The 24,992-nt window shown below is 42.5% G+C and overlaps 1 protein-coding gene across 11 annotated transcripts in view; it reads left to right on the forward strand.

Moving 5' to 3' along the window:
• GOLGB1 (golgin B1) overlaps positions 1-24,992 on the forward strand; it is a 58,088-nt gene that overhangs the window by 8,748 nt on the left and 24,348 nt on the right. For 9 of the 11 annotated variants that reach the window (XM_054811509.1, XM_054811490.1, XM_054811482.1 and 6 more), the window contains 12 exons: positions 344-440; positions 1,083-1,235; positions 1,976-2,128; positions 6,920-7,072; positions 9,523-9,645; positions 10,069-10,182; positions 11,341-11,752; positions 12,426-12,517; positions 12,822-12,918; positions 21,345-21,418; positions 23,722-23,812; positions 24,525-24,592. In XM_054811509.1, the coding sequence (XP_054667484.1) occupies positions 351-440; positions 1,083-1,235; positions 1,976-2,128; positions 6,920-7,072; positions 9,523-9,645; positions 10,069-10,182; positions 11,341-11,752; positions 12,426-12,517; positions 12,822-12,918; positions 21,345-21,418; positions 23,722-23,812; positions 24,525-24,592 (1,620 nt within the window). In that variant the 5' untranslated portion in view covers positions 344-350. Of the gene's footprint in view, positions 1-343; positions 441-1,082; positions 1,236-1,975; positions 2,129-6,919; positions 7,073-9,522; positions 9,752-10,068; positions 10,183-11,340; positions 11,753-12,425; positions 12,518-12,821; positions 12,919-18,551; positions 18,656-21,344; positions 21,419-23,721; positions 23,813-24,524; positions 24,593-24,992 lie in introns of those variants that run through there. The other 2 variants (XM_054811499.1, XM_054811515.1) reach the window with 2 other exon arrangements.

Here is a 24,992-nt window from a genome sequence, read left to right on the forward strand (position 1 = left end):
GGCCAAAGATCTGAACAGATCATGGTTCTGTAATGTCATTGTTAAGAAATCTGTTTGAAATCTGGTATAAAAATGTATTTTTCAATCATACATGTTAGAGTAGTGAAGGTATCTTCATGTGTCTTACCAGCACATCCTCTGCTTTTATGCTCAGAGAGTCTAGCTGCTTTTGTTAGCATAACTATTTCTATATTCCTTGAGGTTTTACTTTGGCTTTTCTCTCTTGGCAGAGGAGATGTATTCCCTGTAAGCCTGGTCACCTCTATTAGAGATCAGCATGAAGGGATGCTTATTCTTCCTAGCAGTTTTGACTCTGTAACTGTATTCTGACTTTTTGTTTTAGGCTGAAGATGCTGAGCCGTTTGTCAGGGTTAGCAAGTACTGTTTTACAAGAGCTGTCAGGTGATGATGGAGATGCAGTTACTGAATCCTCTATTGCTGTAAGTACAGTGTTATCTAAAGACTTGCAAATCTTACTGAGAGTTAGTTTGGGGAGTGTGAATCATTTGGCTGCAGTGAGAACTGATTCCTGCTTTTTCATTGCTGAGCACTAGACTGCACTCTGTGCTCTATTCCACTCTGCTTCTCCTATATTCCTGGCCTCTTAAGTCAGCGCTTTTGTGGGGCAGACCATAATCTCCTTAGTTTCCACATCTCACAGTCATACTAGAAAACAAACTAGAATTAGAGTGAAGAAAGACTTTTAAGAGTACCAATGATTCTGCATAGCAGAAAGGGAAGCCCCACATGATCAGGTGACACTGGAAGGCTTGATCTCTATGTTGCCCTTTCGTACTTGAGACAGTGGATAGCGTGTGAGTGGTAGAGTCTCTCAGTGCCACTCATATCAGATTTGCTGGTGGTGTGTTCGGCAAAGGTGCTCTTTTTTTGTGTATTGGTTCATCAGTATGCTGAGCTTTCCTCCTGGTTTCACCTAATTGTGTATACTTCTATAGGCTGCATGAAATGCTTGCAAAGAACAGAGTGCATCATTTAGAAGTAGAGCTGAAGATATCATTTGGATGCTATGATGCAGTCTGTTTAAACTTTTTACCTCCAGAGCACTCATTTCACTGTTTCAGGTAGAAGCTTTGCAGCCAAAAAGAGAAAGCATGGAGGAGTCACCTGAGGAGCTTTTAGAGCGCCTAGCTGAAACAGAAAAACTAGTTGTGCAGCTGAAGGATTTGATCCGAGAAAAGGATGCCCTGCTCCAGCAAAAAGAAACTGTACTCAAGGTATCACTTCTTTCACCAGGGACCTGGGAGCAAGGATAAAATGCTGCTTCAGCTTTCTATGCAAGCCAGTCTCTGGTTTCTTTTGAACGTTTGAGACACCTGCACTACTAAATGAATCGGTTCCAGAGAATTATTGGAATCCAAAGAATAGACCCTAACCCAAGAGATGTAGGATAGCTTAGGAGTAATTCATTCTAGACTAGCTAAGTTACATCCCAGTTATGTGGCATTTTGTCTCAGAGCTCCTCAAGGCCCGTGCAGATTCCTGGAGGCTCTAATAGATACTGATATCTCTTATGTGAGATTTTTCCTTTCCCATTTCAGAGTATTTGAGACAAAGAGTAGACTGTGCCGCAGTCACACAGCAGTCCAGTGGTTTTATGGCATGTAACTAAAGATACATATTGCATACCCTGAGGCATGATATGAGTGAAAGTGCAGTTACCTGAGATAGTGTTGAGGGACTGCATATAGTAGAGGAAGTCACACTGAGTTTGTACTAACTGCTAGGAGAAGTCCCTTGAGGAGAAAGTACTAGAGCAGAAGCTAACTATTTTGCTGTGTATAATGTTTCAGAGCAAATTTGTTTCTTGGATGTGTTTTAATTAGGACTGTTACTGGGGAGGCAGGTCTGGGCAAAGAATGGTAGACTGACAAATTACACAACTTTTCCAAGTGATGCTTTCAGGGTGATGGCACTGGAATTTTAAGTGCAGTCAGTTTGTATCCTTCTTTTACAGGAAGAGCGAGAGGCTGCAGATGCTAAGCTGCTGAAGCTTAAACTTCAGGCCAAAGCCAAACTGGCCTCTCTGAACAAACGCGTTGAGGAGCTGACAGAGAAAGGATCACCATTGCCTGCACACACCTTATCAGAAGAGCAAGTGTATCCCAAGGTTGGGAGAACAGGGCTACTTAAAAACATTAGCCTCTACTGATGATCTGGTGCCACTCTACGTCTTAGGTCCCAGTGAGCTAGCATGTCCTATCTCTTGTTAGCAGGACATTCATAGTTCCAACAAGGATGTCTCTACTGTAGGAAGCCGGTCTGTCCAGCTTTCTTGTACTGCAGATGCCCTTGAGTGCACAACTTGATCTCCCCAAGAGTATGGGCCAGTTTCACTTTGCATGTCTTCAGTTATCTGTTGTAGCCAAGATCTTTCCTGCAGAAATCATGTGTCTATCTGAACTGTAAGGTTCAAAATGTTATCTGTCATGTGAGTACAGCAAAGGAGAGGAAAGGTTGGCTGAAATACAAGAACAAGGAGGTAAAAAGGTCATTACAATTGAAAGATAGTTACTTAAATGTAAAAAAAAAAAAAAAAAAACCCCAAACGAAAACACACCAAAAAACCCAAACCAAAAAAAAACCCCACATTTTTTCCAGTGATGTAGCTTCCTGTGCCACCACAAAGTTTTATGGTTAACAAGCCATAATTTTGTAAAGCTAGGTAAAAAATGAGGGGAAAGTGTCCTATACCAAGAAATTAAAGAAGCTATTAGCTACTAGCTAGAAACTCCCATTGGAACTGGTAATTTTTGAAAACCTAAAATTGTTCTTCTGACCACATAGTTTTCTTCTAAAAATTAGTAATAGTAGGCAAGGGAAATGTGATAGAGGTCCAGGATAGAAGTTGCAGGACATCAGATGATGCTCATTAAACCAGAGAAGTTAAGGGTTATTTGAAATGTTCAAAAAAAAAAAAAAAGGATTAAAAGATTATAGGAAACATTAAAGGGTGAGTGTGAGAGCTGTCAGGTGAGAGGTGACTAGTAACGGAGTAAAGATTGGTTCCATGACTTGTGCTTAATATTTTTGATAGATAAAATCATAGAAATGTGCTACTGTAATTCACTTTACAATGCAATCTTGAGACTCTCTCTCAATGCAAAGCAGCATTTGGTTTTCATACAGGAAGAATTAGATGATCTTGAGGATTGACATAATAGAAAAATAAAGCAAAATTTAACAAGTGAAAGATCAAGCATTTGTGGTATCCTACCACTGTATACTGTAAGGCCATGAAAAAAGTCCCCTGGCTGCAGAGGACAGCAAAGGCCCTGGAGGCTGTTTAGCTATGTCACTTTGTGTTGCTGTCCTGCTGCTGAGGCTTTTTTTAGCTTATTCATATGTAGCATGTGTAGACCTGTGTGCTGTTACATTACTTTGTGTAGACTTGCTGTTATGGACTAATGAGTGTTCTTGCTTCAAAATACAAATTTATCAGTTGGAAGGTGGCAAAGAGAGAAAGCTTATCACTAGTTAATCAGTGGGATGTAGATTTTTAAAAAGAGGCCTACTTGTGTTTTATGTAAGGCAGTTATCCTTCCAACTATTGTACTAAGAGTGGCAAGGCCTCGTGGAGTGTTGTCAGGTTCTGTTCACTTGGAATTAGGAAAGATAAATTCTGAGAGCAGCAAAAGACTTCCCATTTTCTCATTGTGTTAGTAGCTACTTTTACTAGACGCTCAAAATAGCTTGGCTATTTAGTCAACTAAAGTTGGAGAGGAAACATAATTTATTTCTACAGTTGTATGAGGAGGGTAAGTACCAACAAAATGGGAGAACTGTTAAAGTGAAAGGACAGTGCTGACAGGTGAATGGATTAAGAGAAATGCCCTTCTAATTAGAGGAATGAGGTCTTGATACAATCTCCAGTGGAAACGGTGTGGAGCAGAGCCTTACTGGTTTTGGGTTAGAGAATCATTTAAGAGAAATGATGTTAGGGCAATTACCTTCAATATTACGTATTTGACCCAGAAAGCACTTTCTAGATACTTTCTTGTAAGGTTAGATGACTGAGAAGCTACAGATTCCTTTATTTATAATTATTTCCCTGAGTAGATGCTCTCTTGAGTAATGGTGATATTTCCTAGACAGATACCTGTCATTTCAAGATGAAAAATTTAGATTAGGGTTGCATGTTGTGCTGAGGTATTGAACATTAGTGGTTCCTTTTGGAAATCGTGAGGGATAAATATAGCAAAGGGCTTTCCTCCTGCCACACCCCCACCCCACACCCCCACACCCCCCATGATTGGGTCTTCATGGGAAGGCTGTATTTTAAATACCTAATTGTTACTATTACTTTCTGGGCTTTTAACTGAGAGTCTCATTTCCAGGAGAATCAAAACATAAGCTTACATCTTCCCATTAAGTTGTTGGAATTAGTACACAGAACAATTGAGGCTCCTCAAACTTTTAAAGTGGGTAAACACAAATTATGGTCAGATATGAGTTTGTACATTTTGGAAAAACATGATATCTGAAAGCTTGAGCTCTGGGCACTTTGTGGCTGTGCTACTGTCCTTAATGGTCCTTAGAGATCATCTAGTTTCAATGCCCCTGCCATGGACAGGGACACCCTCCGCTAGACCAGGTTGCCCAAAGCTCCATCCAGCCTGGCCTCAAACACTTCCAGGGATGGGGCATCCATAACTTCTCTGGGCAACCTGTTCCAATGCCTCACCACCCCCACAGGGAAGAATTTCTTCCTAACATCTGATCTAAATCTACCCTCTTTTAGTTTAAACCCATTATCCCTTGTCCTGTCACTACTTGCCCTTGTAAGAAGTCCCTATCTAGCCTTCTTGTAGGCCCCTTTAGGTACTGGAAGGCTGCTATAAATTTTCCCCGGAGCCTTCTCTTCTCCAGGCTGAACAACCCCAACTCTCTCAGCCTGTCCTCATAGGAGAGGTGCTCCAGCCCTCTGATCACCTTCGTGGCCCTCCTCTGGACTTGCTTTAACAGCTCCACGTCTGTCTTGTACTGGGGACCCCAGAGCTGGCTGCAATATTCCAGGTGGGGTCTCACCAGAGCAGAGTAGAGAGGGAGAATCCCCTCCCTTGACCTGCTGGTCATGCTTCTTTGGATGCAGCCCAGGATACAGTTGGCTTTCTGTGCCGCAAGTGTGCATTGCGAGCTCATGTTGAGCTTCTCGTCAACCAACACTCTAAAGTCCTTCTCCTCAGGGCTGCTCTCAATCTATTCTCCACCCAGCCTGTAGTTGTGCTTGGGATTGCCCCGACCTGCATGCAGGGCCTTGCACTTCATGTGGTTCCCACAGGCCCACCCTCTGGATGGCATCCCTTCCCTCCAGCGTGCCAGCTGTCATCGGCAAACTTGCTGAGGGTGTACACAATCTCACTGTCCATGTCGCTGAGAAAGATGTTCAACAGTGCCAATCACAATACCGACCCCTGAGGAATGCCACTTGTCACTGATCTCTGCTTGGACATTGAGCTGTTGACCGCAACTCTTTGAGACCATCCAGCCAATTCTTATCCACCGAGTGGTCCATCTGCCAAATCCATGTCTCTTGAATTTAGAGACAAGTATCTTTTGCGGGACAGTGGCAAATGCTATGCATGATCCTGAGAGCTAATCCCAAGTAAGCAAACTAATCCACCCATCTTTTCCCCCTAGCAACTGCTTTGCCCCAGTCTTATAAAATATGTATATCCCTGGCTTCTTAAAGATTCCTGCACTTCTGTTGTTTCTTTTTTCCCCTTGTTCTACTTCTAAGCTTAAGTGCAATTAAAGCTTTCCTTGTCTGTCTGTTCTACCTGCTTCCAAAGACCTTCTCTGTAGGTGACGCATTGTTTGAGGAACAGTAGGTTCTTAATTATTTTTATTACACTCACTTGTCCTTCTAAATGCCTTCATAAATTTTTCAGAATGGGTTTAAAGGACATAAATACTCTGTAGACTCCATATGTTATTGGTGATCTTTGATCCAATACCTGTAACAAGAAAAAGGAAAGATATACATTTTGTATGTATTCAGTCAAAAATCCCCAGCACTGAGTGCTTGAAGTAGTTGGGAGTGTTGAGATGATAACAGTAGAAGGATGTTTTTCCTGCTTTTCAGTGACAGTGTTGATATGCTGGACCTAGTATGTGACGCTGTGTTAAGTAGGTGTACAACTGTGGTTATTACAGGATTGCCTGCCATACAGATGGTCTTTGAGAGACAAAAAAGAGTGCAGGTGTAGTGTGCTAGTATGTCTGAGTAGACATAGCCTAAGCACGTGTTTTATGTGAAATTTTGTCTGAGTTTAAATTTCATGGTCATAAACAGAGGATTTTAGTGCCTCAGAGTGGAATAGAACTGATGAATGTTTGCATGTTCCCTTTGCTTATTTCAGACAGGTTCATTGCTATAAATCCCTTTAGTCTAAAGAGACTTCTATGGGCATTTTCTGTAGCCTAGAATGTTTAATGTCTGCCCCTTTGTCATGTGAAGAATATTTTTCTATTGCTAATTAAAAAATGTTTCATTTCTGATATTAGCAAAATCTGTGAAATTAAAAAGGCTCACAGATTAAGGTTGTCATATCGTAGATTGTGTATTATATTTAATAATATGATTTACCTTAGTTTATGTGGTAAGCATTTATGGATAATTAGTCATTCCAAAGTGATTTGACACTTCCCAATTAAATACATCTTATGCATATCTACACAGAAATAGGGAAAATAGTTACTTAATGTAGGACAACTTAATTTAAAGAAACAAAATGTAAAGTTAAGAAATTAAGAAATGTAGTAGAAATAAGCATCTGGTTAGGAGTCAAGAGTGCAGTAGCATTCTAATTTCATTTTTTTTTTTGATTGACCAGTAATACTGATCAGTTTACTTTCTTCTGTTTCTTTTCTTCCCACTTCTTTCCTCTTGCAATGTCAGAATAACCAAAATACAAATGAAGAGCATAGAGACAAAGTCGAAGCACTAAAAGAGCAGCTCAGGGAGCGAGAGGAGACTGTTCAGGATCTGAAGGAACAGCTGGCTCTAGCCAAAGTGAATCTGAAAGATGCCGAAATCAAGTATGCAACACAGGTACAGGAAAATTTTTCTATTCGTCAGTCTGTGTTTCCTGCCCCACCGCTTACACTAGCATGATAGAATGGAATAGTTCAGCTGGAAGGAACCTACAGTGATCATCTAGTCCAAATGCCTGACCACTTCAGCGCTGACCAAAAGTTAAAGCATGTTATTAAGGGCATCATCCAAATACCTCTTAAACATTGATGGGTTTGGAGCATTGACCACCTCTCTAGGAATCCTGTTCCAGTGTGTGACCACCCTCTTGGTAAAGATATGTTTCCTAATGTCAAGTCTGAACCTCTCCTGATGCAGCTGTGAACCATTCACGTGTGTCTTGTCACTGGATAATATAAGAGACAGTTGTTCCTGAGGACATGCTGCTGCTAGGGAATATGGCTAAATCCTGCAGCCTGACAGAGGCAAGGTTGCCAAAGCTCCATGCCCCTCCAAGTCCAGCTAGTCACATGGCTGAGAATATGTTCCCAGCTGGCACGCGTGTGTGACTTCTGTATACATATATAGATGGCCAACCACATAGATAACACAGAAGCACCCAGCACTCACATGAACACAAACAGCACCAACAGTCTCACCCTGTTCCCCTCTATGGCAGCTCAGATGAGAGAATAGTAAGAATATATACGGATATACATTGTGGATCTCACTAATAGCTATGCTTAGACGTTCAGTCTGCCTGGTAACTGGCCCCTGGATCCAAGTCTCCCCAGTTGCTGGCATGTGGATATGCAAAGCCCCAGGGCCCACAGCTCCACTCCAGCTGCTGGTTCGGACCCATTGCTCACACACACATGTGCACAGAACTGACTGGTACTCCCCTGGTCCCTCCAATAGCCAACCCCCCTGCGCTGTCTTGCTTTTAGAAAAATGCACGCATTGGTGCATGTGTGCACGCACCCCACCACCACACCTGACTAGGGCTCCCCTGCACCCTTCAGTAGCCAACCCCCTCTGGTCTTATCCTTAGAGAGACACATGCGCACCCTGACCAGGACTCTCCTGGTCCCTCTGGTAGCCAGCCTCCCTGTGGTCTCACTCTTAGAGACACACAGGCATGCACATGCATGTTGACCAGGACTCCCCCTTGTCTCTCTATTAGCTAACTCCCTTAGAAATTCACAAGTGCACAAAAGCAGGTCTCGTCCTTGGAGACCCCCAAGACTTTATGGTCTCTGGCAGCTGGCCAGAACTCCTGTGGTCGGTCCATCCAGTAGTCAGGTCTGCCTGTGGCCTCACCCTTGGGCACCATCCCGCTCTGTCCTGGCTCCCAAGCTACTTCACCTACTTGCTGGTTAGCCTGGCTTGATACTCGCTAGTGATCATACATACACTTGCACTTGTTCCATCCAGTTTCTGGCACCGTGTACACACAGGCCCTCTGACCCCACAGTCTGAATCCAGTTACTAGCACTTAGACCTCCCATACACACACAAATGCACACCAAATAGAGACCCTCTCCTACAATGAAGTAGTTGGAAATGGTGTTTAGTAAGAAGACAAGACAGACTGCTGATCAGGTGCAGGGCATGGCCAGACAAGCATATTGAGCGGCCACTATTTAAACAACTGGCCTTTTTTAATTCCCTTACACTCTATTTTCTTTGTTTTTGTTCTTCCCCAAATCACCTAAATCCATCCCTTTCCCTGCCTTTGGTTCCTTCCCTAAACATTGTATAAGTCTTTTGCAATCCCAAAATGCTCTTTACCTGTGTCCCATAATATATCCTATACCCCTAGACAGTAACCACCCTTGGTGCAAAAGGTGCTCCACAGTTAAGTCATCTTAATGGGTTTCACACTTGAACAATGGGACTGGTGCCTCTCTGAGGAGTCGAGGAACAGCCCCTGGAAGGGCCTGGACAGAGTGTTCCTTCCTCTGAGTTAGAATTTGAGTTCTTTCCTGCCTGCTGTTGCTGTTCTGTGATGGGCTTTGGAATAGCTGGGGCAGAGTATTCTTTCAGCTCCCAGACCTGCCATTGCCTTTCTGTGTTCTACTGTGAATGTGCAGAGGAGCTTTTTATCACATAATGTAACAGCTGTTATGTTACATTGTATTTATTTACGAAAAGATTTTTGTTAATACTCTGAATTGCAGGTTTAGGTTTTGATCTGTGAAGTGGGCGGCATCCTATACAAATAAAAGCCCAGAAGTTTTATGAACTTGTATAGTAATCATATTGTTTATTGTTCTGCATATTTGTAGATGAAATTCAATGGGTTTTGCTTTCTGGGATCTGAAATATTATCAGTTCATATGTACGTATTAGTAGGATAAAGATACCATTTGACCAAGGTGACGTATAGGATTATTAAGCTGAAGACCTCATCACACACATAATATGCTGGTGCATGTTGAAAGGAAGCCTGCATGTCTGTCAAGCTCATAACCTTCTTGTTGTTTGTTTGTTTGTTTGTTTGTTCATTTTGTGGCTTATGTTTTCAGCTGAGCTCCCTGCAGGAGGTGATTCAGGAGAAGGAAGCTCTCCTAGAAGAGCAGGTTCACCAGCACCAAGCTGAATTGCCTCAGACAGTGGCCCAGTCAGATCTCGAAGTAGAGATGCAGCAGGTATATTTGATATAATAATCTTATTATGGGACGAGAAAGGAAAAGAAGTTTTACTGGTCTGAAGACATCCTGAGAGAGCAGTTCTCATCAAAGTAACTCAGAAGGGGTGAGAAGAGATATGATTTGATTGTTTGGGTTTTTTGGGATGCTAGTTTGGACTTTCAGGGTCTCAGCTTCAATCTGCTGATTTGCTATCAGTTAAATAGAAAGTCTTAAATTATTGTGCTCCAGGTCCCTATTTGTGAAACAATGGTGAGATCTTCCTATTGCACCAGAGTTCCAGAATAAGTGTCAACAAAAATGAAGTTATTCAGGCTATTAAAGTAACTGTGTTATGAAAACTAGGTGTGTTGATCAAACTAGGAAATCTAGCCGCCTTATGTTAGCCTCCCAGATACTGGTATAGCACTGTATCTCTCACAGAACCTGCGTACACTTCATAGAAAGCTAGAGGAGCAGAACGCAGCTCTGCTAGGACGGACTCAGGTGGTAGAATTGCTGGAGCAGGAATTACGTACTGCTGAACAACAAAAACAGGTACCTTTTCATGCTTTGCTTATTGCCTTACTCTCATGTGTAAGTGGTGAATGGGGCCTTTGTCAGCAGCTCAGAAACTTTGTCAACAGCCCAGAAAGCCAACCGTATCCTGGACTGAACTTCTGAAAATAATTCTCCATCCCTTCAGAAGGGATGTTAGTAGGATGCACAATTTCCAGCCAATCTAGTGCTGAACCTCGCTTTGATAACTTTTACACACTTGTGAACTACTATATTTTCTTTTCCTGTGTGTCCCAGCCAGGCACAGTGGTGGGACCTCTTACCACTACGAAGAGGTGAAGAACCTCAGTGAGCTGACTTTTACTTGCTACTGATAACATTTCTTACCAGAGTGTTTCATGGAGTGGCAGCATGGATATCTTCATGGCATGGTTGTTGGGGTTCCCCGACTCCTTCTCTGTGTCTTTGACTCCCCTCGTGCACATTATATGGTCAGAGGGAGACCTTGGTACACTTAAAAGCTTGAGGCCATGTGGCTGAAGCTTCTCTTCCTACTCATAAAGTAAAGGTTGCTCCTTATCAGCCTCCTCCTGAAACTAGCTATGCTGATCATCACAGGTCCAGGAGGAGGAAGTTTGACAAAAGGAAATCTGGCAAGTAGGGTCTGTTTCTGTTCCTTGGTTGTCTTAAATCCCTGGTCAGTGTCAACCAGCTTTCTGGGATCTTTCTTGAAGCAGTGGGCACTGTGGAGCACTCTGTTACCTTCTGTTTTCTGTTTCAGCAGTTTTGACCCCCTTTCGCATAGGCACTTTTGTTTTGGGTTTTTTTCAGTTGTACTCTGTAATAGTTGAGTTCCTCTTCTTTTGTTGTAGTCCTTCCTTCGCTTTTTGGGAAGCTCTCTCTTTCCTTTAAAAGAGGATTCATGGCCACTGTTCTATTGTTTCTTTCCTCTATATTCCCCTGCTCTTTTCTTTACCAAAATTGAGAGGTTTTGTTTCTCCCAGTATTGCTTTCTTGCAATTTGCAAATACTAGGGCAATTTTTCTAACAAATTGAGATTTCTGCCATGTTTGTTTCCTCCTTTCTGCTACTTAGATATTCGAAAGGATTTAATGGCAATTTAAAAATATAATTCAAGTACTTTGGCAATGTATTCAACTAGTTGAGAGTTAAATTGATTTCCATATCCTTTTACAGACACTCCTAGACCAGTGCCAGAAGATGGAAGTGGATCTACGGTCCCTGAGGGATGTGTTAGATGCAGAGAGACGAGAGTCTCAGGATCTCAGAGAGAAGATGGAGCTGGAACTAGCTGAGAGGAAGCTGTCCTCCCATCGCTTGCAGGAGGAGGTGCAGTGTCTCTCAGAACAGCTGGAAGAAGCAAGAAGAGCACAAGCTGAATTAGAGATGAAGTATAAAGACCTGGAGCAGGAACAAAGGCTGAAGGTGGAAGAGAAAAACCTGCAGATCAGTTGTCTTAAGGTGGCTGAGCAAGAGCTGAAATCTAGCCATGCTGTCCTTGTAGCTGAAAATGATCAGCTGAAACAGGATGTTGACCGGCTGTTGGTATTGTCTGCTGAAAACAGTGCTACAATACGGAAACTACAGGGTAAGCAAGCACAGCAGGTGGTGAAGCAGGTTGTCAAGAGCCTAAGGGTTATTCGGTTGCCTTCTATTTGGCTTTGTTTTTAAAATAGCTCATAAGAAATTCTTGGTATAACAATTCCTAATTGCATAGGAACGTAGGAGTGGTTGTACTGTATCAAACTAAAGGTCTCTCTGGTTCAATCCCACCTTTCTGTCTTTGGCAGTGACCAAAGCCAGTTGCAAGAGGAGGAGCATAAGAGTATGGCAGCATATATGGTGCTTTCCTTTACTGTCCCAGCCTATAATGTTTTGAGGCTTATAGATTTCTTGAGCCAGATATATTTTTTTAGTTAATTTTAATAACTTGTTGGATTTTTTCCATCAACTTATGTAAGTTCTTTTTAGATGCGCCACATTCTTGACAGTCTGAATTTCTACTGAAATTATAAGTTAAACAACCAAGGAAAGCAAACTGTACCATTTTGTATGTAGGCTTGTATTAGAACTAACAACATTGATCCTGCCTCAAGCTATTACTTCAAAGTGATTTCCTTCCAGCTCCTTTACAGCCCAAATCAGAGGCAATGACTGAGAGATAAGGGATCTCATATACTATTATGCATATGCGTGAACTGGATATATTTCAGAAAAGAAGGCAAGAACACACCTTAACTCCCTTTTTTCCCCTCCATTAGATGAACTTGTACAGAAATCTGAAGAATTTGTCAGCTGTCAGAATGAGCTGAAATCCCAGTCAGTAGTGCAGGTCTCCGAATATAAGAAACAGGTATGATCTTTTCATATGTCTCTCCTGAAATTTTCTCATATGTTCAGGAGCTGAAACTGAATGAAATATTTCTAGTTCTTTTTTTATGATGTATTGCTTGAGAAAGGCTCTTATGGGTTCTCTCAGCTGATGGGCAGACATGTTATGTCTATGGAAGCCTGGGAAGAAATAGGAGTCAAATTGAGTAACTTAAAAGTTGCCAATTGATTTTTTTTGAAAGGTTAACTGCAAGATCAAAGACTAATGTGTACGTATAAACTGTATTGAAATTTATCTTTCTGCCCTCTGTCCTATGCTTAAACAGGATGAAACAACTTCACAGGGAGAAATTATAGTCCAGGAAGATTGGAATGGGACTTCACTCCTACCCACAGAGAACTTGGAAAGACAGAAGACTGAAGGTGATGTGAGATTATCTTACCTATTTTAATTAAATATTTTAAGAATTATTCTTGCCTATTTTTAGATAATAAACATGTCCATGGTTACTGGTTCATTATGCTTTCATTACCAAGATCTTAAAAAATACTATATAATTCTTTCCAATGGTTAAAGTAGAATTTAATTCTAAAGGGAAGAGGAGCTATCTGAATCTCAGACAGTGAACAGACTGACAGAAAAAAATAAGTAAACCAACTACAATTATTAAAAAGACTGGGCTGTGCATCATAGGCCTGCCTGCATGGTGTTGTCTAGTGATATGAAGCGATGGTTAGTGTTTTGGCCATGACACAGAGTGGGTAGAACTTGTTACCTGTATGGTTCACATGCTTCATGTTCCTGCATGTATCATCTATGATGATGGGTGCAAATAAAATGGAGAAGATGTGAAATAGTTAGGATGAAGGCAGGGACGGTAATATTATGTGATTGCAGGCTTTTCCATAAAAGGGCGCTGAGGTAAGCTTCATTGTGATAGGGCACATTAAGTGCAATGAATAGTTTTGGTTTATTGGGTTTTGTGTTCCATTAATGTCAGTTAAGCCTAAAGATGGTAGAATAAATTTTGTATTCCAAGACACTATGTACTTGCACATTTTTAGATTGTACAAGATAAGATATAACTGAAGTAGTAGCTCCTCCCTGATATAAAATGCTGGCAATCTGCAGGTGGTGCTTCGGGAGGGGGGGTGTATATTTGATGGCTTTTGCTGAAACAGTAAAGAGCCCATACATATGCCACATTAAAAAAAGACAGACAATTAATTTGATTTTGAGTCTCTAGGCATGTAGACTGGTAGCAGTAATATCAGCACTCTATCAGAATTACAGTATTAAAAAAATGGGTTCCCACAGTTTTTTACTTTAGGGTATGATGCACTATGGCAATAGGCTGTCTTCATTTTTGCAGAAATAGATTCCTTTTGCCTCCTGTCATTCAGAGATACACCCTCTTTGTAAGAATCCTGGTAGGGGAGTAATCAGCAATAAACCAGATACCTGCAATCCTAGAACACCTCCCTTCTCTCTTTTTATTCCATGAACTCAGAAATGTAGGTCTTCAATGGACTTCAAGACATCGTTTAGAATCATACAATGGTTTGTCTTGGAAGGGACTTTTAAAGATCATGTAGTTCAACCCCCCTGCCCTAGGCAGCGACATCCTTCACTAGATCAGGTTGCTCAAAGACCCATCCAGCCTGATCTTGGACATGTCCAATGATGGGGCAGCTGACGACAACTCTGGGCAACCAAAAGAGAAGAAGCCCTCTTGAAAGGCTGCTATAAGGCCTCCCTGGAGCCTTCTCTTCTCCAGGCTGAACAACCCCAACTCTCTCAGCCTTTCCTCACAGGAGAGGTGCTCCAGCCCTTGGATCATCTTTGTGGCTCTCCTCTGGACTCACTCTAACAGATCCATGTCTCTCTTGTACTGGGGGGCCCCAGAAATGGACGCAGTACTCCAGGTGGGGTCTCACGAGAGCAGAGTAGAGGGGGAGAATCACCTCCCTTGACTTGCTGCTCACACTTCTTTCCATGCAGCCCAGGATATGATTGGCTTTCTGGGCTGCAAGTGCACATTGCCAGCTCCTGTCTAATTTTTTGTTTACCAGTATCCCCAAGTCCTTCTCTGCAGGCCTGTTCTCAGTCCATTTACCTCCTAGTCTGCATTGATGCTGGGCATTGCCCCAACCCAGATGCAGGACCTTGCACTTGGCCTTGTTGAACTTCATGAGGTCCGCACGGGCCCACTCCTCAAGCTTGTCAGTGTCTCTCTGGATGGCGTTCCATCCCTCTAACAAATCAACTGCACTGTTTAGCTTGGTGTCATCTGCAGGCTTGCTGAGGGTGCACTCAATCACGCTGTCTACGTCATGAACGAAGATAGTAAATAGTATTGGTCCCAGTATGGACCCTTGAAGGACACCACTCATTACTGGTTTCCACTTGGACATTGACTATAACTCTTTGCACACAGCCATCCAGCCAGTTCCTTATCTGTCTACCAGTCCATCCATCAAACCCTTATCTCTGCAATTTAGTGGCAAGAATGTTGGGGGGAACTATATCTAAGGCCTGACAGAAGTCCAACTCTTAATCAGATAGCATGCCCTGAGTTAAGATTGAGTATATCCAAAATGTACCTGGAATGCTTTTATCAGCTTCCTTAAAAAGCAGGTCCTTCCTCCACTGAGGAATTCCACTTGAAAAATGCAGTGACTTTTAAAGCTTCACTGTCATGTTACTGTCATTGTCATGCATGGTCTTTCCCAATGCATGTTTACTTCAAAACAAGATTTTTTTTGTTGTAATTTTGTCTCCAGTGGATGTGTTGAACACTTGATTACTAACATTTTTTAACATTTTAAACACTGGGAGATGTCATTTCTTAAAAAAACAAACAAAACCAAAAACAAACCCAAAACACCAAAAGATTAAATGGAAACATGTAAAAAATCATCATCTTTCAAACCTCCTCCCTCTGTAGGTTCTAAATACTTTGCTTCTCCTCTCTGTCTCCTGATGACTTTCTAATTTGTCAATCTTCTTTGAAGTGTAAGCCTAACCCTAAAACTGCCCACAATACTCCAGTCCTAACTTGAGTAGAATGAAATAAGGATTTACCTATAGTTACCTGATATTTTGCAATTTCTGATGATTTTCAAGGGGACCTCAACAAATACTACTAAACTACTTAACTATCATTGTCTAAATTGTAAACAATTTGAAATCTTTGTATAGTCTTTTAATTTTCATGGGCTTAGTGGTACATTATACCAGTATATCTGTTGCTCTCTTTACTAGTCATATGGATTCCATAAACTTTTCTTGAAGCAGCTCTTTGAGGGATTGAATGTCTCTCCTCATGCTACATAAGAATGTTCAGTTTACCTTTTTCTACTTTCCCTTCTACACTAAGAAAATAGACAAGAGTTAGGTTAATAGTTGACTTGATGATTTTAAGGGTCTTTTTGAACCTAAATGGTTCCATGATTCCATCATCTTCAGGAAAAGCCTATGAAGTTCAGCCAATTTCAGGGAAAGCAAACATAGAATCGTAGAATTGTTTAGGTTGGAAAAGACCTGTAAGGTCATCAAGTCCAACCGCTAACCTAGCACTGCCAAGTCTACCACTAAGCCATGTCCTTAAGCAGCGCATCTGCGCGTCTTTTAAATACCTCCAGGGATGGCAACTCAACCACTTGCATGGGCAGCCTGTTCCAATGCTTGCTAACCCTTTCAGTGAAGAAATTTTCCCTAATATCCAATCTAAACCTCCCCGGCACAACTTGAGGCCATTTCCTCTCGTCCCATCACTTGTTACTTGGGAGAAGATACCAACACCCACCTTGCTATGACCTCCTTTCAGGTCTCCCCTCAGCCTCCTTTTCTCCAGGCTAAACAACCCCAGTTCCCTCAGCCGCTCCTCATCAGACTTATTCTCTAGACCCTTCACCAGCTTTGTTGCCCTTCTCTGGACATGCTCCAGCACCTCAATGTCTTTCTGGTAACAAGGAGCCCAAAACCGAGCACAGTACTCAAGGTGCAGCCTCACCAGTGCCAAGTCCAGGGGGACGATCGCTGCCCTAGTCCTGCTGGCCACAATATTTCTGATACAAGCCGGGATGCTGTTGGCCGCCTTGGCCAAAAGTCAGCCGGCTGTCGACCAATACCCCCAGGTCCTTTTCCGCCGGGCAGCTTTCCAGCCACTCTTCCCCAAGCCCGTAGCGTTGCATGGGGTTGTTGTGGCCCAAGTGCAGGACCCAGCACTGAGCCTTGTTGAACCTCATACAGTAGTTGGCCTCGGCCCATCGATCCAGCCTGTCCAGATCCCTCTGTAGAGCCTTCCTACCCTCGAGCAGATCAACACTCCCGCCCAACTTGGTCTTGTCTGCAAACTTATTGAGGGTGGGTGCACTTGATCCCCTTGTCCAGATAATGGTTAAATATATTAAAGAGAACTGGTCCTAATACTGAGCCCTGGGGAACACCACTTGTGACCGTCCGCCAACTGGATTTAACTCCATTCCCCACAACTCTTTGGGCCCGGCCATCCAGCCAGTTTTTTACCCAGTGAAGAGTATGCCCATCCCAGCCATGAGCAGCCAGTTTCTCCAGGAGAATGCTGTGGGAAACGGTATCAAAGGCTTTACTAAAGTCCAGGCAGACAACATCCACAGCCTTTCCCTCATCCACTAAGTGGGTCACCTTGTCATAGAAGGAGATCAGGTTAGTCAAGCAGGACCTGTCTTTCATGAACCCATGCTGGCTGGGCCTGATCACCTGGTTGTCCTGTATTTGACTGTCCTTATGGCAAAAAAAAAATCTTCATTACATCCAGTTGTAACCTATTTTGTTTCAGTCTGTGTGTGTTGTCTTTCATCCTCCTTCCTTGCACTACTGTAAAAAGCCTAGCTCTGTCTTCTCAATAATCTCTTCATAGGTGTTGGAAAGCTTCTTTTAGGTCTCCCCAAAGCCTTCTAGACTCCAGTGTAAAAAAACCTTGTTCCCTCAGCATCTTCTCGCAGGGAAAGTGCTCCAGCCCCGTGACCATCTTGGTGGTCTTCTGCCAAACTTGCTTCAGTTTATCAATGTTTTTCCTATATTTGGGGTCCAAAACTGAATGCAGTTCTTGAAATGCAGTCTAATGAGTGCCCAGTAGAAGAGGATAATATCTTTGATCAATCTGCTGGCTAGACTGCTGTTCATACAGTCCAGAATGCTGTTGACCTTGCTTGCTGCCAGGCACACTTGCTGGCTGATTTGTAGCCTAATGTCTAGCAGATCCTCTTCATCCTTTCTGGCAGAGCTGGTCCGACACCTGCATTCCCAGGGACGGGACATTACATTTGTGCTTGTTGAATGTGATGAGATTCCTGTTGGCCCATTCTTCTAGCCTGCCCGGGTTACTGTAAATGGCAGCCCTGCCTGTGAGGGTATCAGCTCTTTCCCCCGCAGTGTGTTGTGTTCTCCAGACTTGAATGTGAACTCTGCTACCTCCAGGTCACAAAGTTGTTAAACAGGAGAGGTCACAGGTAGACCTCTGTGATGTTCCACTTGTTACTAGCCTCCAGATAGAGTATGACATTCACCACTATTCTCTGAGCCTGATCATCCAACCAGGTTTTTATGCATTGAGTTGCCCTTCAGTCCGGGCCATCACTTCTTATTTTCAATACAAAAATATTGTGTGAGACACTGGCAAAAGCCTTGTTAAACTCAATGTAAATGCTATCCACTGCTCTGTCCTCATCCACAAATGCATAAAAGGCAATCATGTAGTCCAAATGTGATCTAACCTTAAAAATCCATGCTGACTGTTTCTCAGTCACTGCCGTCTCTTCCATGTGCCTGCTAATGTGCTCCAAGAGGTCTCACTTTGTGATTTCTGGAGGGACTGAAGTGAGGCATACTGGCTTGTAGTTTACCATATTATCTTTTTGGCCTTTTTTTGAAGATGGATATGCCATTTGTCTTTCTCCAGTCATAGTGGACTTCCCTCAATTTCCATAACCTTTCAGCGATGATACTGTCCTTGCAAGGATTGCTGGCCAGCTCTCTCAGGAAGGACCCTTGAATACAAGACAACCCGTCCGTTCTCATAGATTTATATCGTTTGATTTCTCACAAGTAGTACCCGACTCAATCCTCAGGACAGAGGCTTGGAAAACTTTGTTGGTGAAGACAGAGACAAAGAAGGTACAGAGTATCTTAGCATTACCTGTGTGCACTGTCACTAAATCATGAACCTCATTCAGCAACAGTCCCACATATTCTTTGTACAGCCTTTTACTACTAATGTAGAGGTAGAAGCTATTCTTGTTGCCCTTGACATCCCTTGCAAGTCTGAACTCCAGTAATTTTTTGCTTTTCTAACACTGTCCTTAAGTGTTCCTCAATACCTGCTTTGCAGCCTGTCCCTGTTTTCATCTCCTGTATAATACTTCTTTGCCTCAGAGCTCTGTCATGAGTTCCTTGTTTACCCAAGCCAGTCTCCTGATATGTTGGCTTGTTTTCCTGAGTGTTGAGATTGACTGTCCTTGTGCTTGGTGGGTGCTTTCTTTACAAACCTGCCAGGCTTCCTGAGCTCCTTTGCCCTTCAGAGCTGTCTGCCATGGGATCCCACCTACCAGTTCCCCAAATAAGGTGAAGTCTGGTCTCCTGAAATATAGGATCTGTACCTCTGTTACTCTCCTTCCTCACTCTCCTCAGGATCTTGAACTCCTCTATTTCATGGTCACAACAGCCAAGGCTTCACTGATTATCACATATCCAGCCAGTTATTCCCTGCTTATGAACAGCAAATCCAGCTGTGTGTCACTCTTGGTTGGCCCATCCAGCACCCGTATCAAGAATTTATCTCTGATGCTCTCCAGAAAACTCATTGATTGCTTGCGTTCTGATGTGTTACCCTTCCAGCAGATGTCAGGGAGATTAAGGTCCCCCAGAAGATTCAGGATCTGTGATACAGAGACTTCCTCAAATAGTTTAAAGACAGACATTTACTGGCAAGTAGCCAGCGTGGAAATGATCACATTCTCTGTCTTCCCAGGCAGTGAGAAGACTGAGATGGTGTCTGTTGGTATCAAATGTAAATGGAAGTTTTCTTCCTGTAGTAATTAATCAGGATAGCTAAATAGCCATAATTATTACTTTCAAATGTTAATTTTTTTTTCCCTAGATGTAGTATAGGACACTTTTTTGCCTATCTTCTGCTTTGGCGTATCAAAATGCCTTGGTATGTCTTGAGTATCATAGAATGGTGGAGATTGGAAGGGACCTCTGGAGGTAATCCTGTCCAACCTCGTGTTAAAGCAGGACCACCAAAAGCCAGTTGCCCAGGACCATGTCCAATGGCTTTTCAACATCTCCAAGGAGGGAGACTTTACAACCTCCTTGGGCAACCTGTGCCCATGTTCCGTCACCCTCACAGTGTAAAAAGTGTTTCCTGATGTTCAGAGGGAGCTGTCACTGGGCACCACTAGAAAGAGCCTGGCTCCATCTTCTTTACACTCTTCCTTCAGTTATTTATACTCATTGATGAGATCCCTTGCTGAACCTTCTCCTTGCTAGGCTAAAGAGTTCCAGCCCTCTTAGCCCTTCCTCACAGGAGAGATGCTCGTGTCCATTCATCATCTTTATGGCTCTTCATTGGACTCTCTCCAGTATGTCTGTGCCTCTCCTGTACTCAGGAGCCCAGAGCTGGACACAGTACTCCAGGTGTGGCCTCACCAGTGCTGAGTAGAGGTGAAGGAATGCTTTGCCTAATGCAGCCCAGGATACCATTAGCCTTCTTTGTGGCAAGGGCACATTGCTGGCTCCCAGTCAGCTTGGTGTCAGCCAAGGCCTTTTCTGCAAAGGTGCTTTCCAGCTGGGTGGTGTCCAGCTTAAACTGACGCTATGGGGTTGTTCCTCCCCAGGTGCAGGACTTTGCGCTTCTCCTTGTTGAACTTTATGAGATTCCTGTCAGCCCGTTTCTCCAGCCTGTCCGGGTCCTTCTGCATGGCAGCACAACCCTCTGGTGTATCAGTAACTCCTCCCAGTTTTGAGTCATCTGCGAGCTTGCTGAGGGTGCAATCTGCCCCATCATCCAGATCATTAATGAAGATGTTGAACAGGATCGGACCCAGTATTGACCCCTGGGGTACGCTGCTAAGTTACAGGCCTCCAACTAGACTTCATGCCACTGATCACCACCCTCTTGGCTGGCCCTTCAGCCAGTTTTCAATCCACCTCACTGTCTGCTCATCCAGGCCATACATCAACAGCTTCTCTATGAGGCTCTTATGAGAGATAGTGCCGAAAGCCTTACTGAAGGCCTTGATGATATCCACTGCTCTCCCCTCATGTACCAAGCCAGTCATTTCATCATATACGTTGACGTACCTATGATGAATGGTGTTTATGTGCCAGTTTACGGAACTGCAAGTGTAAAAATATCCAGAGTCAAACAGCAGCTGAGTTCTTATACCAATCTTGACTTGGACCCTGGCCCTTGAGTGTTTTATTCCTCTCTAATTTTAACGATTTCTCATGTCACTTTTATCCAAATGAAATTTGAAACATTTTGCTGCAATAGTTCTTTCTTTCCTCTCCTTTATAAAAATGTTTCTTAAAACTCAAAACTCTATCAACTCTCCTTTAATTTTAGCCTGTATAACAACAATCGTTCTTTTCCAAAAGGTGCTTCAAAGAGCATGCTGTTTTGGTTGTTTGCCTCTAAAAAAAGCAAAATGCATTATCCAATGATAGTGTTATATATCTCCACTACGTAAGTGTTACTAACAGCCATGTGCTCTGTTCTCTAAAGCTCCTGGAAGAATATCTTATTACTTTCTAAATCAGAGTTTTAATTTTCACAGAAATTATCTCTGTTTGGATGTTTCAGAAATACCACACTTGCAACTTGTTCTCCAGGAGCCTCAGCAGGAAGCTGTGATGGACACAGAAAATGCGAAGCAGGTAATGATTAAGCAGCTGAAATAAGCTAAAACTAAAATAGGTCAAGGACTGGCCTTAAAACAGCTAAGCTGTTACGGCCTTTTTTAACAATCCTCTTTGGAAGGTTATTATTAACTGGATTAATGATGAAAGACAAAAATAGCTTCGAAATACTGCTTGTACTGTGTTCTTATCAGATTGTATTTCCAGCTGTGTGGAAATCTTGTTGTCCTTTATCCACTCAGTCTGCATGCATGCTATTTTCTGCCTCTTCTGAGTTAGTTCTTCAGCAAAACCATAAACTAAACTGAGGCAAGTCTCAAGAAGTACAATCCCAAAGGCTTAGCTGTCATTATGGAATGCCTTTCAAACCAACCTTATCCATTCCCACTGCCCTGATGGGGATATGGCAGACTGACTGGAGGAAGCTGAGTTCTCTTTGTTAAGTGGGAGACAAGTAGAGTCTATCCTTTTACTCTGCCACTGTCAACAGCTGCAGGTACAATTGCCATCAGGTGGTGAGAAGAGTGCAGGATTAGATACCTGCTGCTTTGCTTTATACTCAGTCAGCAAGGTGATGGAGATGGCTGCCTCTGTATATCTGTAAGAATTTGTTGTAGAATTGTTTGTTAACTTAGAGCAAGGTCTGGGCTCTTTCCAAACTGCTCCACTCTGTTTCAACCTGCCAGCAGCAGGAAGAAGAAGATGCTGTGTTTTATCTAATACATTCCTCTCCAACAGAGAAAGTTTCTAGGATATATATTACTATGAAGTATTAGGGCAAAAGTTGACATTTGGGACTCGTGTTGGAACTGGAGAAGGCATTTTGAGTCAGCTCATCCTGCTTGACTTCAGACCCTTACATTACAACTGCCTGTAGTCAAGGTGTAAGCTAGTGGATCAATGGGTACATACCCACACCCACACACTGTCTTTTCAAGGGCAGACATAAGCCTTTGAGCTATTTTCTAGAGCCCCTTTATAGACAGTGGCGATAACAGGTTCTTTTACATATGATTCACCTGGACCAAGGTGGAAAATGGGTCAATGAATCCAACCCTGGAATTGTCCATTTCAACGTCTTAATTATAAAAAGAGTCTAGCTAAATAGCTTGCATATAAGTATTTACATTAGAACAGCTATATCTTGCCATCTGTGCATCTCACCCATGACGTTATGCCAAGATATGTGTGAATCCAAACCCAGGTCAGGGGTTTGGGCCATGTGCACAAGTTCTTTAGATGTGTGCCATACATTCCGTTTCAGTGCTTGGAGCTTGCAAAGGCAAAGTGCTCCAGAACTTGGGACTGGAGATAGTTTCCTTATGATTGTGTGACCTGTTAGTGCCCTGTACTTAGATTCTAGGTAGTTACAGCAAATGTTAATTCTGAACCCTTCATTTTGTTCTCAGTCTTTCCATTGTTGGGTTGGGGTTTTTTTACTTGTTTTTTTGGGGTGGGAGGGAGTAGCTTTTTTTAAAGACACTTTACTTAGTTCTGACTTGTAGTCTCTTTGTACTCTAGTTCAAACCTTTTCCCACAGAAGTAGTGCTAATGGTGGCAACTGTTTGTTGTGGTGAAAGACAAGGTGTGTTGGGAGCTAGCCAGAAGTATTGCCATTCATTTTAGGTGCATGTTAACATATAAGCGGACTTTTCAGAATGAAGAAATTAGTAGATGAAGTCTTAGTTCTTGTATGGATATCAAGAGCAAACTAACCAATTTCCTGGGCTTTGTTCACCATCTTTGTGTGGGCAAATAGAGTTTGCGTCTGTGAAATAGCAAAATGTCCTCTCTTTCCAGTGTGTTCTGTCGTCTTCAACGGAAGAAGACTCTGTCCTGTCTGACAGAAAAGGGGGAGACATATAGCAGTTAATAGATTGTTGTGGAGTGGTTTGTTTGTCTGTGTGGTGGAGCCTAATGTAACTTTCCTGGGAAGACTACAGATTCCTCTGCTGGAGTAGTGAGGCATACAGCGACAAACACATGACTTCTCACCTTCTCTGCTTGGGTAGATCAGTGAAAGGTTATGAATCTATAATTAGTCTTTTTGAAGCAGTGAAGATGGAAGAGGAATCATCTCAAGGTGGGAAGGAAGTTACTAGAATCATTGCATTTATTGATATCCTAATCTGCTGAAATATGTCGTAGTCTCTTGCTTAACATCAAAACCAATATACCTTTTATTTTAATTTTTTAATTTATTTTAAGTTGGGACTGATAGTTTTACCTAAACCTTGGCAGATCAGCAGGTAGCTAAGATAGCTGTCTTCTAATGCAAAGATCATGGCTCAAAACTAAGTATTTTTTTCTTCAACCAATAGAATAAGAACGTTGGACCTGAGGTGAAATTGCAAGACTTGCAGTCTCTGGAAGCTCCAGCCTCTTATGTAGACTGCTCTTCTACTTCTACAGGTGAGGACACAGAATAGGCATGTGACAAGAAAATTGTGGAAATTTGAGGAGTTTCAGGGACAAATCTAAAGAGGAGCTTTGAGGTCAGAATCTAAAGATGTACAGGAGATAGAAAAGATGCACACAAGGTAGAAGAGAGCATTCTAATGTGGGATGGATAGGATTTGTCAGAAGAGAATAAAGAAGTGGTTCTTAAGATGAGAAAGGGAGAAGGATTTGAAGGAGAGTGTGTTTGTAGATGCAAAGGCTGATGTCTGAGACACAGAAGAGGATTAGGGTAAGATGAAGAATTGGGTTCCTCTCTGCAAGCTAGTAAGTTTCTTTTTGTGTCTGAAAGTACCACCCCCAAATTATTAAAAAAACCCAAGAAACCAACCAACCCCGAACAAAATAAGCTGTTGCCTAGTTCACTTGTTTCTTTACCTCTTCATCTCTTCATTCTTCTGTAGAGATTAGTTATAGTGTAGACTTAGGTGATGCCAGCATGCAGCAAATGCAGGAGATTTTGCATGTGCAGAATTATTGGGGATGTCTGGGTGCAATGCATAGGCTCAAACTTTTTTTTTTGTTTTGGGTTTTTTTTGTTGTTGTTTGTGTCTTTCTCACCTTGGAAACTAGAGAAGCTCCAGTCCCATATATTCTCTCCACTTATCTACTGACTTTACATGCAACTTGTTATGCTTATGGTGACAAGTGTACCTTTTATCACTAGGTGTGTCAGGAGACCTGGTGAATTCTGAAGTGCAAAAGCCTTTTGATGACACACTGGCGCTCTCTGAGGTACAAATTTAGTCCGGAACATTTTTCCTCTCAGTATTGTATGCATCTATGGATACAAAACCTTTCATTTTGTTTAAAAGCCCCAAAGAGTTGTGTTTTTAACATCCTGTAACTTAAAAAGGTTGTTGCAACACTGCAACAGGCTTTAAGAGATAGCTCTCCTTTAATGGTTCCCTGTAAATTGTTTCTGCCCTCCAAACTGATTGACGGACAGCCTTTACAACACAAGATGTTGACTTATTGGTGGGCTGCTGTTCCATGGTTTCTGGGAAGGATTTGTGACTGCTTTTCTTTTGTGGCCTGTTTTTGGGGGGTGGGAGGAAACTTTAAGATAGTTATTTCGAAAAAGCTAAGCACTTTGGTCCCGATGCTTTGTCTTAGTGCTCTCACTTTGGAGGTG

The sequence above is a fragment of the Grus americana genome, chromosome 1 (genome assembly GCF_028858705.1).
Source record: "Grus americana isolate bGruAme1 chromosome 1, bGruAme1.mat, whole genome shotgun sequence".
NCBI lineage: Eukaryota > Metazoa > Chordata > Aves > Gruiformes > Gruidae > Grus > Grus americana.